At 35.7% G+C, this 20,845-nt stretch overlaps 1 protein-coding gene across 2 annotated transcripts in view; it reads right to left on the bottom strand.

Annotated features, from left to right (window-relative positions):
* PIK3C2G (phosphatidylinositol-4-phosphate 3-kinase catalytic subunit type 2 gamma) overlaps nt 1-20,845 on the bottom strand; it is a 370,041-nt gene that overhangs the window by 83,502 nt on the left and 265,694 nt on the right. For both annotated transcript variants that reach the window (XM_024129228.1, XM_007126978.3), the window contains one exon: nt 16,412-16,521. In XM_024129228.1, coding sequence (XP_023984996.1) covers nt 16,412-16,521 — 110 coding nt within the window. The remainder of the gene's footprint in view (nt 1-16,411; nt 16,522-20,845) is intronic.

Genomic DNA, 20,845 nt, shown 5'->3' with positions numbered 1-20,845 from the left:
GTCTGTAATTTTCTTTTTTTGTAGTATCTTTGTCTGGTTTTGGTATCAGGGTGATGGTGGCCTCATAGAATGAGTTTGGGAGTGTTCCTTCCTCTGCAATTTTTTGGAAGAGTTTGAGAAGGATGGTTGTTAGCTCTTCTCTACATGTTTGATAGAATTCACCTTTGAACCCATCTGGTCCTGGACTTCTGTTTGTTGGAAGATTTTTTTTTTTTTTTTTTTTTTTGCAGTACGGTCTACTTCTTCCAGGTTGTCCATTTTATTGGCATAGAGTTGCTTGTAGTAGTCTCTTAGGATGCTTTGTATTTCAGCAGTGTCTGTTGTAACTTCTCCTTTTTCATTTCTAATTTTATTGATTTGAGTCCTCTCTCTCTTTTTCTTGATCAGTCTATTTTATCAATTTTGTTTATCTTCTCAAAGAACCAGCTTTTAGTTGTATTGATCTTTGCTATTGTTTTCTTTGTTTCTATTTCATTTATTTCTGCTCTTATCTTTATGATTTCTTTCCTTCTGCTAACTTTGGGTTTTGTTTGTTCTTCTTTCTCTAGTTCCTTGGTTTGTTCTTCTTTCTCTAGTTCCTTTTGTTTGTTCTTCTTTCTCTAGTTCCTTCTTTCTCTAGTTCCTGATTGTTTATTTGAGATTTTTCTTGTTTCTTGAGGTAGGTTTTTATAGCTATAAACTTCCCTCTTAGAACTGCTTGTGCTGCATCCCGTAGGTTTTGGATCGTCGTGTTTTCATTGTCATTTGTCCCTAGGTATTTGTTGATTCCCTTTTTGATTTCTTCAGTGATCTCTTGGTTATTTAGTAACGTATTGTTTAGCCTCCATGTGTTTGTGTTTTTTACCTTTTTTTCACTGTAATTCATTTCTAATCTCATAATGTGTGGTCAGAAAAGACGCTTGATGTGATTTCAATTTTCTTAAATTTACTGAGGCATCATTTGTGACCCAAGATATGATCTATCCTGGAGAATGTTCCATGAGTACTTGAGAAGAAGGTGTAATCTGCTATACTTGGATGGAATGTCCTATAAATATCAATTAAGTCCATCTTGTTTAATGTGTCATTTAAAGCTTGTGTTTCCTTATTTATTTTCCTTTTGGATGATCTGTCCATTGTTGAAAGTGGGGTGTTAAAGTCCCCTACTAGTATTGTGTTACTGTCGATTTCCCCTTTTATGGCTGTTAGCATTTCCTTTATGTATTGAGGTGCTCTTATGTTGAATGCATAAGTATTTTCAATTGTTATATTTTCTTCTTGGATTCATCCCTTGATCTTTATGTAGTGTCCTTCTTTTGCTTCTTGTAATAGTCATTATTTTAAAGTCTGTGTTGTCTGATGTGAGAATTGCTACCTCAGCTTTCTTTTGATTTCCATCTGCATGGAATATCTATTTCCATCCTCTCACTTTCATTCTGTATGTGTCTCGAGGTCTGAAGTAGGTTTCCTGTAGACAACATATATGGGTCTTGTTTTTATATCCATTCAACCTGTCTCTGTCTTTTGGAGGGAGCATTTAATCCATTTATATTTAAGGTAGTTATCAATATGTATGTTCCTATTACCATTTTCTTAATTGTTTTGGGTTTGTTATCGCAGGTCTTTTCCTTCTCTTGTGTTTCCTGCCTAGAGAAGTTCCTTTAGCATTTGTTGTAAAGCTGGTTTGGTGGTGTGAATTCTCTTAGCGTTTGCTTGTGTGTAAAAGTTTTAATTTCTCTGTTGAATGTGAATGAGATCCTTGCTGGGTAGAGTAATCTTGGTTTTAGGTTTTTCCCTTTCATCACTTTAAATATGTCCTGCTACTCCCTTCTGGCTTGCAGAGTTTCTGCTGAAAGACCAGATGTTAACCTTATGTGGCTTCCCTTGTATGTTATTTGTTGTTTTTCCCTTGCTGCTTTTAATATTTTTTCTTTATATTTAATTTTTGATAGTTTGATTAACACTTGTCTTGGTGTGTTTCTCCTTGGATTTATTATACTGCATGGGACTCTCTTTGCTTCCTGGACTTCTTTGACTATTTCCTTTCCCATATTAGGGAAGTTTTCAACTGTAATCTCTTCAAGTATTTTCTCAGTCCCTTTCTTTTTCTCTTCTTCTTCTGGGACCCCTATAATTCGAATGTTGGTGCATTTAATGTTGTCCCAGCAGTCTCTGAGACTGTCTTCAATTCTTTTCATTCTTTTTTCTTTGTTCTGCTCTGCAGCAGTTATTTCCACTGTTTTATCTTCCAGATCACTTATCCCTTCTTCTGCCTCAGTTATTCTGCTATTGATTCCTTCTGGAGAATTTTCAATTTCATTTATTGTGTTGTTCATCATTATTTGTTTGCTCTTTAGTTCTTCTAAGTCCTTATTAAATGTTTCTTGTATTTTCTCCATTCTATTTCCAAGATTTTGGATATCTTTACTATCATTACTCTGAATTCTTTTTCAGGCACACTGACTATTTCCTCTTCGTTTGGTCTGCTGGGTTTTTACCTTGCTCCTTCATCTGCTGTGTGTTTCTCTGTCTTCTCATTTTGCTTAACTTACTGTATTTGGCATCTCCTTTTCGCAGGTTGCAGGTTCGTAGTTCCTGTTGTCTTTGGTGTCTGCTCTCAGTGGCTAAGGTTGGTTCAGTGAGTTGTGTAGGCTTCCTGGTGGAGGAGACTGGTGCCTGTGTTCTGGTGGATGAGGCTGTATCTTGTCTTTCTGGTTGGGAGGACTGCATCCAGTGGTGTGTTTTGGGGTGTCTGTGAACTTATTATGATTTTAGGAAGTCTTTCTGCTAATGGGTGGGGCTGTGTTCCTGTCTTGCTAGTTGTTTGTCATAAGGTGTCCAGCATTGTAGCTTGCTGGTCATTGAGTGTAGCTACGTCTTAGCGTTCAGATGGAGATCTCTGGGAGAGCTTTCACCGTTTGATATTACATGGAGCTGGGAGGTCTCTGGTGGACCAATGTCCTGAAATCGGCTCTCCTGCTTCAGAGGCACAGGACTGACACCAGCCAGAGCACCAAGACCTTGTCAGCCACATGGCTCATACCACATGCTGAACTTTAAGCCTTTCTTGATACTGTTTTGATATATTACTTTGGTTTTATTTTTCAGGAAGTTCATTATATGTATACTGGATCTTTATTGACTTCTTTTCTTTTTGTTTTAAAGGTCCTCTTTTGTTTTTTTTTTCATCTTTTTTTCTCTGGAGGTATTATCTATTGTCCTTTTTATTTTCTTCTGTGTTCTTTCTAGTTTACTATTTTTAAAAGTATGCTTTCTTTTATTTTCTAATTTTGGGGGGGTTCAATCACTTCATTTCTGAGTTTTCTCTAATTGTAATCTATATTGTTCCAGCATATTTTATCATTTTCTTAATTTCTTTTAGATCAATTTGAAATATAAGGGTACAGTTTATCCATTGTTAGAAACGTTTTTCTGCCATATTTTCATTGAAGAGATTTTATTTTGCATCTTATTTCTTTTTTAAAATTATAATTCTGTATGACATTCAGATATGATCCATTTTGCTTACTCATTTTAATATAAAATTAAACTTTCAGGAAGGAGTAGAGGGTTTTTAAGGGTCTGAAGCTTTCTTTTCTGTTTCTATCACAGTGGTAAAAACACTGTTTCATACCTTCTGAGATATTCCTCTTTGGCTTCTCTCTTTGCCCCCAATTTTTTCTGGATTGTGGTTTTCCTTTGCTCCTATGATCTTTCTCCTTTCATTTGGATTATAGTTCCACAGTTTCTCTTCAGCATAGGACTTTTTCTAGGGAGGAATCACCAGTTACCTTTGAGAGTTTATAGACTTCTCCAACCTTTACAGATTTTCCATGGAACCATTGCCCTTCCTTGTGAATTGAAGTGTGTAAAAATCTTCCCAGTTTCAGCTGCTAAACAGCTTATCAAATGGGCCTGCTCAGGTTTCCAGTGAATACCTGTGGGCTCTGTGGAGTCCTGTTCTCAGGTCAATCAGATAACATGTTGCTTCCTTAGCTTCCTCCCATAAGATGCTGTTATAAAAGTCTTGTAACTTGATTTGCCCCATCTGTTTGTATTTTAGGGTTCTTAGGAATACCTTGTTACTTAGTTTTGTTGTAGATGTTGCCCATAGTTTTGGGCTTTTGCTACCCTGTTTGATCTGTTTTATGGAAGAAATTCCAGGGACACTAAAAAACTTGATTTTTTAAAAATAATATATAATTGAAGCCATACAGTAAAATATTAAGTAAAATGTGAAAAGTTCCCTTCTTCCATCTTCCGTTGTCACTCTCCTCCCCCAAAATAACTACTACGAACAATCTGGTAGTATTCTTTTGAGCTTTCTCTATACACTTGCACAAATCAACAGACACACAGCAAGACACACTATTCTTACTCCTGTTACATGCCAGGTGCATGTTGGCATGTAGCAATGAAAACAAAAAACAGACAGAAATGTCTCCCCTTAGAGAGATTATATAATGTGGAATTCAGACCATAATGAAATAAACATGTAAAAATATAGGATTTGAGAAAGTGATATATACCATAGAGGAAACTAAAATAGAAAGAGGGGAGAGGGAATATGGGGTAGGGAACAGTGTTGCAATTTTAAGTAGGATGGTCAGGGATAGTCTCACTAAAAAGATGAGTTGGATGATTTGACAAAAACCTTAATTTGCCAAGAGCATAGGCCATGGAAATTTCTGATAGAGGAAATTCTAAGCAGAAACAACAGCTCATCCAGAAGCTCAGAGGTAGATGGATGACTGGTGATTAACAGAACAAAGAACAGCAGAGTGGCTGACAGAGTGAGGAGTGGAAGAAGGGAAACAGATAGATAAAGGGAGCATGATTTTGTAAGAATTTTGAAGTTGTGTGAGATGGAAGTAAAAAAGACAGGAGTCAAAAATCACAATTACATGAAACGTTATAATTTGCTTTTTTAACTTAGTAATATGTTCTGGAAGAAAAACTTTATAGTAACTCATGCATAGTAAGTGGCCTGAAAATATATGTTGAATGAACAATCTAATTCAGAAAACAGAGTTAACTTATATTTTTTAATGATCTATCTGGAAGTATAGATGTACAATGATTAATTTAACCAATTTTGTTTTTTCATTGCAAAGACCATTCTTTCCTTACTGATTCAACTTTGTCCAGTACCAAGGGTATGTATAAACACAGGCTTGTTTCTGGCCTCTTCATTCTGTTGTACTTTTCAATTTGTCTATCTCTGTGTTAATACAACACTTTCTTAAATAGCTAGAACTTATAATAAATCTTGAAAATTCTTTTACCTTGTTCTTTTTCAGGTGTTTTTTTTTTTCATGATTTTAGGTCCTTTGACCTCCTGAATATATTTTAGAATCAGCTTATCAAGTTTACCAATACACAAAATAAATGAGTAAGGATTTGTGTGACATTTCTTTAAACTATAAATTAATTTGGGGAGAATCAACATCTCTGCAGTATTAAGACACACAACCACTAAACATGGCATATTTCTCCATTTAGTTGGGTCTTATTTTACATCTTTCTGTATAATTTTAGAATTTTTTTCTGTGGCTGTTTTCCATATCTTTTGTTGGATTTATTGTGAATTGTAAATTCTAGCTTTTTCTAAATTTTATTTTAACTAATATTTGTTAATATATGAGTAGATTTTTAAGTCATTAATTTTAACAATACACTGTATATTCTTTTGAAATTTGCATGGACACAGTCATGTTATCTGCAAATAATGACAGAGTTTTCTGTCACCCTTTGCACTGCTAAGACCGCCAGTTCAATGTTAAGTGGAAGTGGTGATAGCAGGCGTTTTTCATTTGTTTGATTAACAGAGGAAAAGCTTTTAATGTTTTACCACTAAGTATAATGTTTTCTGTAGGTTTTTAGTTACAGGTTTAAGGATATTCCTCTCTATTTCTAGAGAGTTTTAAAATAATGAGTGATTCTAAATTTTAATAACTGAATTTTCTGTATCTATGTAGGTGATCATATAATATTCCCTCTCTAATTTTTTCATTACTGAGTCTTGAATGTTTATCTTGTAACCACTTACTGTACTAAATTCTTATTTCAAAAATTAAAAAAAATTATATGGAATTGTTTTGTTTTCTTATTCAAGTGGAAAATAACAATATAACAAAGCTTAAATATAGAGCTTTACTAACAAGATAGAGGCATTATTATATTTTTCCTGACATTAATGGGAATGCTTATAATTTTTCACTTAAAAAAGTATGTTTATCTAAGTTTCCTTCTATTCTGAGCTTACTAAAATATTTCCATGAGGAACAGATGTTGAATGTAATCAAACAGTGCTTTTCTTGGTTGGCATCTGTCAAAGTTACCAAGCAATGCCTTCTTTACAACAAATCAGCCATGTCCTCAAAGTTAATAATGTAGTTCAATAATGTTTAATAATTTCCCCCTCATTTTTATAAAACTTCAAGTCCATTTATCTTGTTCTGGTATTAGACTTAAAAAAAATCCAAAATTTTCCATTATTATACATCAATACTGGACAAAATTTGCTAAGAAGGTTAAAATATGACCCTGATGATTATTCACTTCCACAGTGTTCATTATTTTTAAAGATGTCCTTTGACTTTATGGGTATGTAGTGCAGCATAAAACATTCATTTCTTTCTTCATCATTAGTTCAAAGACATGAAGGTAATAATAGCAGTAAGAGTATAATACTAATCATGATTTACAGAGACACTACCATTCTCTCACTCATTCAACAAATAGTTACTGAGCGTATTTTATGTGTTGAGGTGGAAAGCTCTAGGATAGCATGTACTCACTTTTCATGAAGGTAGGCTTATGAACTATAAATCTTAAGTTCTGATGTACTCACACTCACATAATCTCAACTATGTCTAGGCCTTATTCTTACATTGCCCAGCAGTTAAGATGCAAGAAGACTGGAGATGAAGGATGAACTTTTACGTTAAACTTAAGAGTTTTAATGCAGACTTTCATCTAAATGCATCTCCAGTTTCTCAAGTGGCAGATTTAACAGGTCAGATAAAATAATGTTGTTAAATATGACCCAATTTAGGACTGGGGACCTGAGAACAGTAAGTTTCAGGCCTCTACGAGGATCTGATTTATCCAAGTGGCAGCTCTCTGATTTATCTATTTTAATGGCAGCTTCAGCTGGATTATGCTTTGGAGTATCTTTATGTTATAAATCCAAAGCAGCATCTAGAAGGATTCAGTTCTCAAATTTCCTACGGAAATCCTCCAGGCAGTCTTGATAAACACTTCTAACTTCCTGCTAGGCACTGTTCTTTGTACTGGGACACAGAGGTGAAGGAGAGAAATCAGATTTCTGCCCTCAGGGAGTATATATCCTTTGGCAGGCACTGCACTAGATGCCTTATGTTAATCTTTTCACCCTTAGAGGTGAGCAGTAAAATTATTTTGGCAACAGATAAGAAAAAGACCGCGAGAGGTTAAATGCATACCAAAGGTGACATCATTTAGAAAGTAGCAAGGAAAAATTCTAACACATTTAGAAAGTCTTTGCTCTCATTGTGGATTATTTATAATGAAGTCTTCCAAATTTGTCTTTAAGTGAGAAATAAGCCAATAAATAAGTATGGAATTACCATGTGGAACAAAGGCACTAAAACAATGATCCTTTAATTTGTACATAGGAATAACACTTAGACAGAAAAAGAAATAATTAACAGTATTTCTTGCATCTAGGGAACACAGTCCAAAGGGGCATACATTAAGATAAAATTTCTTAAGCCATAGGTCCCATCTTAAACATGTGTACAAATTCTATTCTACCTCAGAACAGATGTACCTTTTTATAGGATACAAATATTTTAAATTGCTTATCATCAGAAACAACTCCTACTAATAGGTTTCCTAGCTATGTGTGTGTGAATGGGCAATGGAGTTTATCAGTCTCAGAAAACTGGGTTAAATCCAGGAGGTCTAATCTTTCACGTCAGGTTTAGCCTATAGGCAGATTTGTTTCCTCAGGTTAAATATTATATTTTTTGAACTCACATTTATATTAATATGTGACTACAAATGGCAAACGTTTCTTTTTTTTTTAACACCTTTATTAGAGTATAATTGGCAAATGTTTCTAACTGCTTCATGAGCTACATCAGAGTAACCACTGAAGAGAGATGCCTAAATGTGTGGAGTGGCGATCAAGAGAAGGTTCTCGAGCAACGCTTGACAGCAATTTCAACAAGAGCATATTTCTATTGCTGAAGTCGTTGATATCATTTTGCGGTTTGCTAGAACACTGACCTATTTCACTGGTCAGTCTCTATAAGAGTCGCAGGGAAATATTTCTCAAGCGACTTTTTCTGTGAAGGAATTTGCATGAGAATGTTCTTATTTTACCATTGACACTGTAATTTTATCATATATAAATAGAAGAGTTTCAAGTGACTCACACGCCCCATGAACAAATTTCTTCATCTAACTCTCAAACTTCATTTTTGCTGCAGTGATTTTGGCACATGTAAAGAAGACATTACTTTTCCTTTTCTTTTTTGTATTGGAGTTACTGAGTGTCTAGCTCTGAGAGTCATTCTTAACTATTCAGAGGGAACAATGAATTAATACAACTTTGTCATAATTTATTTTACTCCATGAAGAAAAATAATGGTTCAGTGTTGAATTTGTAATCTATAATATATCTGACCAGCACTTTCTCATAGCTAAACCAATAAAATATGCTATCAAGATAATTCCTATTTTGTTACAAATTTATATTGGACCAATAAGTATTCAGAAGTACTCAAAATATTTTTTAACCAAAAAATTAACATTTTAAATGAATTCAGTGAATAATCATTGCTGATGCCGTCTTGGTACACAATTTTTTAAAAAGTTCCTCTCTATGCACTTTTATTAAATAAAATTCAAGGTTGTCTGACATGGAAAAGAGAGCACCTGATGAATTTGGTTGCATATTTATGTAACATGTATGTACATTTGTGTGAAGACAAAAATTTAAGCTTTATGTTCTAACCTTTTAAATAAAATAGATACTAAAAAAGGGTATTTCATGTTAATCCTTGTAGCTTTGATGGCATGGTACCCTAATTTGGGAAACACAACTTTAAGCATTTAGATATTTTTTACTATATTCTTTCAACTAATCCAAAGACACTACAGTTAAAGAACATCTATATTATCTGAGATTATCACTTTTGTATGTAGGACTTTTTTTTTCCATATGATTTTGTTTAGGGTCCTGGGAAGAGCACCCATTATGCAAGAAATCAATTTTGTTCTCTTTTGAACTCATCAGTTCTGCCCGTGATCCAAGAAATTCAATTAGCTTTCAATCGTTGCATCTAGGAAACATAGTTGATGACTAGACCATGCCATTCCCTGGGATTATCGATAGAATCAAAGGAAGTAAATAGAACAATATTATGCAAATATTATTTCAGAAAGCTTACTACCAAATAAGTAAAAAAATGAATATATATATATATATATATGAGCCCAAAAGGTAGTAAACTACAGATAGAGAGATACAAAGGAAAACACATGTACAGATTTATGGTTCTGTGAAAACTGACTTGTGGTAAACTCTTTTGAAATCCTCTTTCAAATCCTTTTGAAAGAGATGTTAGGGATTAAAACAAGAGGCAACTTTAGAGTTTCTTATCTTTTTCTCTTTTCTTTTCACTTTTTCTCCTGCTTCATAGTTTAGAACTTGGCTTAAAAAATGAAAGATTTTGCTGTTTTCCAAGTTGAAGTTTCAAGTCTTCATAATTCATCTACAAGGTCAGCAAGTCTTATGCAAATATCATCACAGGCTCCTAACTGCATACAAACAAGAATTCCAGGCTCCATGGCTTTGAATACAATAAGTAATTCCTACACTTTCTTATGGAGGCTCCTTACAAAATTTAGCCAAATCAGAGCAAATGGAATAAAGAAACTAGGGAAATATTGATGGGCTGGTCTTACTATGTATAAGTACTATGCCAGTGAAATGATATTCCAGGCTTCTATCCTCACCTCCCCTCCAAAAGCTACCTTATTTTATTGATGTAAAAGCTGTCATATCTGCAGTTTAAAAAACATAGTTTAAAAGTCAATTTAGTTCAGATTAGTGTTTATAATGAAAATTTTTAAAATGGGAAACTATCACAACGAAAGGAGAAATGCCACTTATTTTAACTAGCATTTCCCTTTGTATCTGCTTTCTTCATTTAAGGAAAGTTGGACGTCATGATTGTTCTTCTAGGTTCTGTTTTTTTTTTGTTTTGTTTTTTCTTATGAGTATTTATTTCTGTGGGTATCAATGGTTAAGCTAAGGCAAAGAAAAACTTTGACCCATATTTATGGAATTACAACAATCCATGAGATGACAATTTGCAAAATACTAAAAAAAAAATCAGGAAACTTTAATGATAAAAGAACCCAGGGATCTGCATTCCTGTCCTATACTCTGTTTCTCAATTCTGAAGAGAAACCAGATAGAAAGTCATTGAATTATGTTTTGAGACATTTGAGCATAAAGAGTCTTGTCTCACGCTATAGCCGTGAGAAATAAACAAGAAGGAATGCAGGGAAAACTGGGAATTTCTGGCATTGTGTCTGCACACTCTAGGTGGCTCAGAGACTCTGACTCCTGTCTTTGTGAAGTCCAGAAGCACTCTCTCTGGATGCTATCAACATTTTCAGCAGCTTCACAGTTGTACTTGTTGGGACAATCATTGTGCCTGCTCTTCCCAATGGCCCCTCCTAATTAAGACTGTTCTTTCTAAAGCTCAAAGTTCAGAGAAGAAGCTCCAGGCCGTTCTTTGTGAAGGGGTGGCCCATGTTAAGAATAAGGATGGGCAACAGAATCCATGATGGCTTGGCATGAAGGACCCTGTCCAGTAGGGTCAAAGGCAACTAGTTAAGTCAATTAGACTGTCTCTCTCTGGAATTTATATTAGAGAATACTGGCCAGTAGGCAAAAAGAAGTAGAATATGATAGGTAGAGATAAGCAGAGGAGAAGGTCTTCATTTCCTTTAGAAACTGGCCAGGCCATATTGGTTTCTGGAGTTTGTTAGGTTACAGTTTGAGTCCACGTATACCCTTTTCCCCAAGGATACCAGATAGAATCTAGTTCTTGCTATCAAAATACCTCACTAATGCAAATAACTTGTTATTCTGAAGTTTGGAGTTTTGTTTTGCTTCAAGCTGTCTTCAAGCTGCTCTTCTCTTTCGCTGAAGAGCAGGGGATCTTATACTTACTAAACCAAAGAATTTGCCTGGCAGGCCAAATGGAATATATGGGAATACATGGAAAATTTCTTCTCACATTTCTGGAGGAGGAAATGGGTAAAGTAAAAAGCATAATCTGCATGTGGGAGGGGAGGTAGGCCAGGAAATTTATGCTTAATGATCCGAGTCTGGTCTGTAAAATAGGTTATCTGTTTCTAAAGACAGCTAACCCTGTGTGAGAGTGACTGAAAATTCTGAAATAACCCATTTGGACGGGATTTTAGTATATGGTTGCCTTTGTTGCCTAGCAGTGGGCTCGGCAGAGATATTACATGAGAATATCAATTTGCAGGGACTGAGTCATGATACTTTCTTGACTCTATTCAACAGAACTCAGCTGCAAGGGGAGTAAAAAAAGTAAGGGAAGCAGAGAGAGGAGTTGGCAATGATGTGAAAATCCTTTGTGTCCAGTAAACCAATTTTATTTTCATTTTTCTCTAAATGCCATTCATTGTAATATAATTTTTTAATGCCACGCAGAGTACAGCATCCTCTGAAGCTCTTATGATCAGCTCTTAGCCCAGAATGTGAATACCCAAGAGTGAAGTAAGATCCTGTATTGTTCATAAATAGAGGACTCCCTCAGAGAGGCAGGAAAAGCCATTTCTTTCTTTCAAGTCTCAAACACGGTCAAGAGCGGCAGCCTCTTAATGCTAATACAGTGGTCAGGACTAGGGCACTTAAGGTATCCACACATGCTGGGTCTCAGATGGCTTAGTCCTTATTCATGACCCAGATCTGTGAGCTTAGTGGTGGTGGTGGGAGTGGGTGGATTTTCGTCTTATTTTTATCTGTATCTTAGTAGTATCCAAATAAAAAGTGGCATGAAACACTTTTAGCTTTTCAGAACAAAGAGAACAAGGTATTTAAATATACAGGGCCTCTCAAAAGTATATCCGAGTTAATAACACTCATTGAAGCACCAAGACCAACGTTGGATCCATTAATGAACTTGATTTCTTTTTTGGTAAATTATGTGCACTGACATCTACACTTCAAGTTTTTCCTTAAGTTTTGATATCCATATAATGTCAGAGAACATAGCTTAACAGTATTATTTACACAGAAAAGTAAACAAGTGCACATAATTTTTAAGGCTCCCTTATTATTTTTAATTCACCAGCCTACTTTTATAAATTCACTCTATACATTGTTTAAGTATTAACAAAAGAAATATTGTATAATTTTCTTTAGAATTTTAAATATCTAAATAAAAGAGAGTTTAAGTAACTTTTTTAAATGGTAAAGAATCACAGTCACATTCAACTGAGGCTTCTTGAACTTCGATAATAGGTTCTTCAAAGTGCTGGATGGAATGTGTGATAGAAAATATCCTCAACATTTGATCTACATATGCTGACCAAGGAACTTAGAGAAGAGTTGAAAAGGAAATCTCAAAACATATTAAATCATATCTAAAAAATAAAGGTACATAATTGAGATTTTAGGATAAAAGATACTACTGAGACAGGCTCTTGGAAATGAATGGTAGGGTGAGTCTCATGGGAGATTTCTCTGAGAAGAAAAGTGGAAAACAATATAGAGAGGTTCAAGGTACCTGGTAATGGGCCAAAACAGAAGAAAGAAAGAAGGTGACGGCCTTGGCATCATTAGTCAAATTATCCCATGGGGGTCTCCCAGGGCAGTCGTTATAGCAGATCCTGAACCAAACACCCAGGGGACACTTGGTGGTAGCACAGAGATAACAGTTCTGGGAAGGGACTCTGTCCACCAAGGCTCGGGATATTCAGGAATGAGGATTAGTGCCCAAGGAAGGTTATAGGGTCACCTTGGTGAAACTGCAGCCAACATGGGCTCTGAGGAACCTTGAGAAAACTGTGGTCTGAATTATGAAGCAGCACATCCCCGGAAGCCTGCATATGGGAGGGGTGGATTTGAGCACACAGGGTAGAATTTAAGACCCCACACTCTGGAGCATGACTCCTGGATTCTAATTGTGGCTCTGTCTCCTGCCAGTTGTATCCTCTGGCAAATCATTTTATTCCTCTGGGGTCTCAATTTCCTAATCTAAAAATGTAGATAAAAGTGATACAACCTCATAGACTTGTTATGATGATTAAATAAGTTACTCTATGAAAAGTACTTAGAGTAAGGCTTGAAATATAAGAAGCACTGTATTACATGTTAGCCATTGTTATATGACTTTTATACACTTAAATGTTTCATGTTTAAACTGTATTTTCTGTTAAATTAAACTTTTTAATATATTTTAAGGGACTAGAACTTGTTTCACATTCAGATACTTTTGGACTTTTGCAAGTGGGGAAATGGGAATATGTCCCCTGCTTTACTTGGGACATTACTGATATAACCAACAAGCATATTTACTTAGGTGATATACTAGACAGTATGTAATTCAGTAATAAATGAAGCATATCATGAAATAATACATGTTCTGTAGAATTAAAGAAGAAAAGAGAAGTTGGTTCTAGAAAAATCTGAGAAGATTTTGTGGATGAGGTCCAGAGTCTCAAGGGACGGGTAGGACTGAAAGTTAGATCAGACCCCTCCCGCCTCTATTCTAGTAATTTTATGATTCTTAGGGAGCGTTTTTGGTGAGGCTATGCATGTGAGTTAAATAGACAAAGCAGGAATTAATGTATATTGACAACGTGATCTACCCTGACAATAATTCATCTGAGAATCATAGAGGTGGTGTGGATGAACCTTGATAAAGACAATCACATTTATAAGGTCCTCACAAGTAAGAGGTAAGAAATGGCAAGTCAAAGACAATTATTGAAGAGAAATGACGTGCCCTAGTTTAGATGACTAGATGCCTTTTAAGTCTGCCATGGAGAACAAGTTATTTACCATAAAGTTGTACAAAGAAGTTTAATTAACAGAACATACTACATAACATCTGAAAGTGAGAAAATTAGGCTGGCAGAGATATGCAGGCAGAATAATGGGGTCTAGCTCACTGCTAGGAAGTTACTGGCTTCAGATCTACTTCCTGTATTAGTTCACATCCTCTTGAACAGGAAGGGAAGCATGAGTCAACAGAGGCAAGCTCACGCATCTCTAAGATTCTGCCCCTTACAGGTCTGAGTGTGTCAGATGAAGTTGGAGGATGTGGAGGGATGGGACTCTGGCAGACAAATAAAGCCTATTTACCTTTTTCCTGTGGCCGTGGCCTGAAAGAGCTTTTTTCATCCAATATATAGTTTTTTCCTTTGTTTTAAATTGTAAGAGGGATAGTTTGTGAACTGCAGCACTATAATTGCTTTGTCCAAGCAATGACATATCAAACACAGGTTGCAGCTCAATCACGTTTTCAACCTCCACCTTTTCTGGCCCTCTCTATGCTCCTCCCCTATCTCCCCACCCTGTCTCAACGACATGTCAATAATTGCACCTGCCTTACTGCTGCCCACTTTAAAGAAAGGCATCCCGGTCTGACCCTGATGGGATAGCCTGAGGGGACTATTTTTGGTACCATGTTAACCCACCCACCTCGCGTATAGTTAACTGGACAAGGGATGGCAGCTAGACTGAAAGGCTGATTCCTACTCATGAGATCCGCAGAGCTCTCTTGAACTCTGAAGGACCTTCCAGGCTCTGTGACAGATGTCCTGCTTTTCCTGAGGCAGGCTGACTCAGCCCTTCCTTGGGATTTCTCATACAAGTCCCTTGTCCCCATTAGTAGAAGCAACTTGAGAGTCCCTCATCCTTGAAACCAAGGATCTGAAACACTTCTGCCAGTCTTCAAGCTAGTGTCTTTGGCCACAGACAGTTGTCAACTAATATTTGTAGTTTTCTAAGTGGATATAAACAAAAGTTTCTTTCAGAGGTAACTTTACTAGTAAAGGGCATTTTCAAGACTCAAAAAACCTACTAGACTCACTGAAAGAATTTCTAATGGTAGAATTTCAGAAACAAACCAGATAGCAGGAAGGAATATTTTTGGCAGGAGCTCTGCCTGGAGTTCCTTAATCATGTATACTTTCCAAAGGTAAATGTTGAAAAAACCTAGAGCATGCGATCAAAGTCTTAGCTTTGGGCCCTAGTCCTAGCTCTATTTCTTACTACTTCTTTTAATCGTGGGCAAGCCTCTTAATTCTTTGGATCTCGGTTTTCTAGTTTGCATATTTATTGTCAGAATAAATTAACTATAAGGGCTCTTTCAGCTCTAATATTCTGTGATTCTGTCATATTGCTTCTACTCAACCACAAGAGCAGCCTATACATTCAAGTTCATGAAACAGAGATTCCTTGCAAAAGTGAAATTCTCCAAGTGTTTCGGACATGCATCCCCATGAACTCCCCTGACTCCCTTGGAATGGAGAGAGATTCTACACTATACATTCTGGAAAAAGGAGAGAAAAGTAATACCTGTGTGGGAACTATAAGTACTGTTTTCTTTAAAAGGACAGAGCATATATCTATTAAAAAATATAATTTGTGTTTCCAAATTTCCAGTTGAAAATATTAGAAAAATTAAAAATGAGACTCAAATAAGTTTCAATATCAAGAAATTATAGGAAAGAGCACTGTATTTCTCTACTTAAAATATTTACTAGGATAATAATTACAGCTAACATTTATTGAGCACCTAAAATTTGCTAGCAATTATGCTATCCATTCAAAAACTGAAGTTCAAAAGAATCTTATATTATAAAATGCACCACCCTTCTGACAATAATTTTGAGTCTAACCGACCATCACTGTGCTGTGCCCAGACTCTGAACTTGATGTACGCTAGTGTTGCCCCAGACTTGCTTAGTAAAAACTGTATTAAAAATAGAAGAAAGTCATCAAATATGCCAATATTTGTATCATCATAGAGATGAAATTAGTGAGTCCGTATCTCATTATAAATCTCTTTTTTCCAAATTGTTTTTCTGGACATAGTTCAAGTAGAACAACCAATTTATTTATGTCAGCTCTTGCTCTTTTCAATGACCTCTTATTGAGTAATGTATTATATGAGGAGGCTGGTTAGCAAACAATAGCTTGCTACAGAAACACTGACTCAGGCCTTCTGCTAGACATTCACATTGCTCCTTTTCTATCCCTTGGGAGAAAGACACAAACTTGCAGAAATGACAGCTTCATACCAATGACTGTTCACCCTAAAATCATCTCAGATGTGAAACATGTGTCTGTATTCATGCATACTCACACATTCACTGTTAATCTTACTTGGTAAAATGACTTGTCGCTTCCAGGTCTGTGTCTTGTGGACGAAGATTATTATACACATATTTCAGGTCTTCGATTCCACTTAGCTCAGGCAATCCTGCATGTAACATCTTAGCAACACAAGCAAACACACAAACAAAACAAGATAAATAAAACAGAAACAAAAAACCTCAGAATAAATGTAAATCAAATCTTCATCTTGTCTTCTTGTTGAAGAGCCATATTCAGCATGGGAGAATAGAAATAATAAGAGCTCTAATGTCAGAATTTCTGGACCCATCATTTAAAATCTAAATGATCTTGAAAAAGTCTCTTAACCTGTTTGAACCTCTATTTTCTCATTTTTAAAGTGGATATAAAAATATCCAAAAAAAAATCCAACATGTTCTGGGAGAATCAAATGCTAATGACTAAGAAAGAGCTCTATACATATAAATTATAACACAAAAATTATATCACAATTCCTATTTTCAGGAAGAAAAAATTAATGCCCTAAAACCTGTAAGTGAAGTGTCCAGGTCAAATGGTGTGTAAGGACAGAGAATAAAACTCATCTTTCTGGTTCTTAATTTTAGGCTCCATTCCTTTGCTTTTTAATCTTATGTTCTTTCATGACTCTATGACTCATACTACAAGAACACAATTTTCCCTAGTTAAGTGGTGATTGAATTTAGTAAAAGTTATTAAAACAATGAAACAAAGATTAAATTGTACAAAGGCTCAGGTATTTTTTCTGCCAAACTTTGGAAAAATACTTCGCTTAAATTACAGTGTAGATTGAAGGGATAATATTCTCTTTAGTTATAGGCAAACATCTTGGGAAAAAAATAGATCTTTCTGAGATAAATTTGAACTCTGAGGAAAAAAAGAAGAATATCATCAGTGTATCTCATGACTAAAATAAATTATTTCCTACTCTGGGAACAGAGGCACTTTTACAGCAGTGGGAAGTTAAGAACCATGCTGTTGATCCTAAAAATAATAGATAAACTGAGAATACAGCTATGGAGGATGGTTTAAGTTGTGACTGACTTGATGAAGTTCAAGTGAGAAAAATGGGTTTGAAACTGTTTTCCTTTCCTACTCTTCCCACCCAGACTGAGGGGATAGCATATATAGGTGGACAGAGGAGAGCCAGATACCTTCCATTTGTTCACAGAAGAGATCCAGGATAGCTTTCTGGAACACTGGGTGTCCTGTGGGTGAGTGACAAGACATGGGGCTGAAAAGGCCAAGTAGTGCAGGATGTTTTAGCAATCGGAAAGGTTTTGTACTTTGTCCCAATGGCAAGGAAAGTTCTTTTAGTGTTTTAAAACGAGCATTAAAAGAATGAATTGTGTTCGAGAAAGATCATCATGGTTATGTGTTAAAAACAGATGAAAGTGAGGCCAAATAAGAGGCTGGACTAGTAGACTGTTTAGGAATGAAGAAAAGTTATTAGATTTTAAATATACGTAGGAAGTAGAATTGAGAAAACTGGGTGATTGGATATATTTGGAGGGCTGGGTGGGGTCTAAAGCATGAATATAGATTTGGGAGTCATTAGCACGCAGACAGTAATTGAAACCATGGGAATGGATTAGGTAGTCCTGGGAAGTTGTAAGCTGTCTTTCCTCATGGATGTCTTTCCAATGGATGATATCAGATTCATGATATCTAAATCTGAGCAAATTTTCTTCTCCCATAAACTCTTCCTCCTTTTTCCTGTTTCATATTTCACTGCCATCATTGTCCAAATAATAAGAAATTCATATCTTCTTTGATTCCCTTTTTCTTGATTCCCAATGTCAATCACTTAATTCTATAAAAACCATCTCAACAGTCTCATGTATTCATTCCCTGTTCCATTATTGTCCTAGTTCAGCTCCTCATCTTCATTTGCTTAGATAACTTGAACAGCCCTTTTCTAGTTCTTCAATTGCTACCTCTCTAACTACATAATTTCTGAGTTATCTGTCTAAAATCCAAGCTAGATGATGGTACTCCCTTCATCAAAGACAAAGAAACTTCTAGGTTCTCAGGTGACTATATATAAAAGTCTAAAATGTTCACTCTGTTCTAAATGCCTTTCTTAATCTGCCTGTGATCTATCACTTCAACCTCACCGTCTACTTAGTTCTCCAACTGTGCCACAGACTGGGTGCACTTGATTCCCCCCATTTCCCACACATATCATGCCTGTGCTCTTTAAGCCTCCACAGACACTTATACTTTTCTTTCAGCCAGGATCCCTTTCCTCTCCTTCCTTGTCTATTGAAAATCTTTTTGAAGGCTCATCTCAAATACGTCTTCCTCCTTGAAAGCACCACAGATCCTCTTGATAAGATTTTATAACTTGCTTTCTTTGTACAGTAATCCTATTTTGGTTACATGTCTTTCATAGTATTTATTTCTGCCTAGCTTTAACTACGTTTTGTCGTGTATGTTTGTCACATTAGATTTTAAGTTCTTTGAGAACATAAATTAGTTTTTTATTCCATGTTGAATTGTCTAAATTGTTAACGTGGTGCTTTGTAAGTAGTTAGAACTTAATGAATGTCTGTGAAATAATGAATGCATGAGTGAATGAATGAAAGTATATCTGTCAGGCATTTAAAACCTATAGATAGCAAGTTCAACCCCAACTAATAAACTTAAAATCAACCATAGGGAGATACATTGCCAACAGCAACTAGAGTCTAGATTACGTTTTATCTTATCAGTTCTGTACTCAGAGTTCTAGAGACGTGTGTGTATTTATTGTGGCAGTTTCCCCCATTATCACACTATGACTGTCCATTTACTATGAACAAGCTTCTTCCCTAGATATGAATTGCTTTCTAGTTTCTCTGGATATTCTGAATTCACACCTGCTCATTTAGGACTCTGTCAAACATTTCCTTGGGAAGTAGACCCTATACTTATCCCTTCCTACACACACACACACACACACACACACACACACACACACCAGGTGCCAAGTGCAGATGGCTTCAAACCCAAGTTCTCTCCCTTTCATGTGGCTGATTAAAGGTAACAAGTGCTAACTTTGCCCTTGTTGATGTGCTTCATTCCTTAGAGAGGAGGCTTTGAGTGGTATGACTCTGCACATCAGAGTATGGATGGCCTCATACCTGGGTCCACTTAGTCAGGTCTGTTCACTGACCCACAGAGATGTGGTTCAAGTGCCTCCCTGGCTTAGATTACATGGGTTGTAACTTTAATTGGGGCAGTAAGAAAGGGAAAGGGTGGCTAGTACAGATAATAAACAGATAAGTTCTTTTTTAAAGGATAGGAACATTATTATTTTTTTTTTTAACTTCTGCTCTTCCCCTACTAAGTCCAAATCTATTTTGATAGTTGTGCTTAGGGAAGCAGACACTCTTTGCCACCACGTAGAGAAGTTAGAAAGATTTCTGCTGGGAAATATCTGATATAAAAATGGGTGTGATAAACATTTTAAACTGGGTGAATGGTCCCTATGTTCTTTGGGAGCCTTCCATAATAATTGCTATTGATTTTTTAATAAAGATAAAAGCTGATGAAATACAGGCTTTTATGTTAGTGAATTCAGCTAGCAACATTCTTCAGTCTCTACAGATGTTTTGGTTTTAAGCAAGATGGGAATTTCATGGATTATTTTCCCCAGCTTTTCCCAGGAGTAAACAAAAAGGACTGTGAACATGTGGAAACATGCTGCTCTCAACCAAGGCTGAACAATTAACTCCATAGCAGACTCACCAAACACTTGTGGCTCATAGTCCTTTGTTAGTGACCATTCATGGAAGGTAGAATTTATGACCCATATCAAGTATTTCTCAAGTTTTAACTAGGTTATGGCACAGTAGATTAACTTCTTTTTAAGTAAGTTAACACAAAAAGAGTTAGTTTGAGAGAGAATTGAGGGAAATATACATTTCCCACATAGGTAGAAAATAATCTTTTGTAAATTTAAATTTGGTTTTTATTTTATAAGAAGCTCTACCAGAGAAGGTGTGGTCTTGAAACCTTTACTGATGCTTTGGTTATCTACAGAATCCCATAGGAAAAAAATGTGAAGAGAAGAGAATCAAGAGCGTAATAACCAGAAAGAGAGATAATAACACACTGCTGATTTACATATATTTATTCACTGGTCTAATTGGTCCACATTGCTGCTTATCTCTGTTTCAATTTCTGTAAAAGTTTAAATATAAGATTATAAGATTAATCTGAATTAGTACCCTTCACTGCCAAAATTTCTTCATTAGCCTAAAAGTCATGCTTGAATAATTAAAACATAGGGAAATTTTTTTTTTTACATCTTTATTGGAGTATAATTGCTTTACAATGGTGTGTTAGTTTCTGCTTTACAACAAAGTGAATCAGTTATACATATACATATGTTCCCATATCTCTTCCCTCTTGGGTCTCCCTCCCTCACACCCTCCCTATCCCACCCATCTAGGTGGTCAC

This window comes from Physeter macrocephalus, chromosome 6 (assembly GCF_002837175.3).
Source record: "Physeter macrocephalus isolate SW-GA chromosome 6, ASM283717v5, whole genome shotgun sequence".
Taxonomy (NCBI): domain Eukaryota; kingdom Metazoa; phylum Chordata; class Mammalia; order Artiodactyla; family Physeteridae; genus Physeter; species Physeter macrocephalus.
The sequence above is the reverse complement of the archived record's forward strand: the minus strand, read 5'-3'. Positions and strand labels throughout refer to the sequence as shown.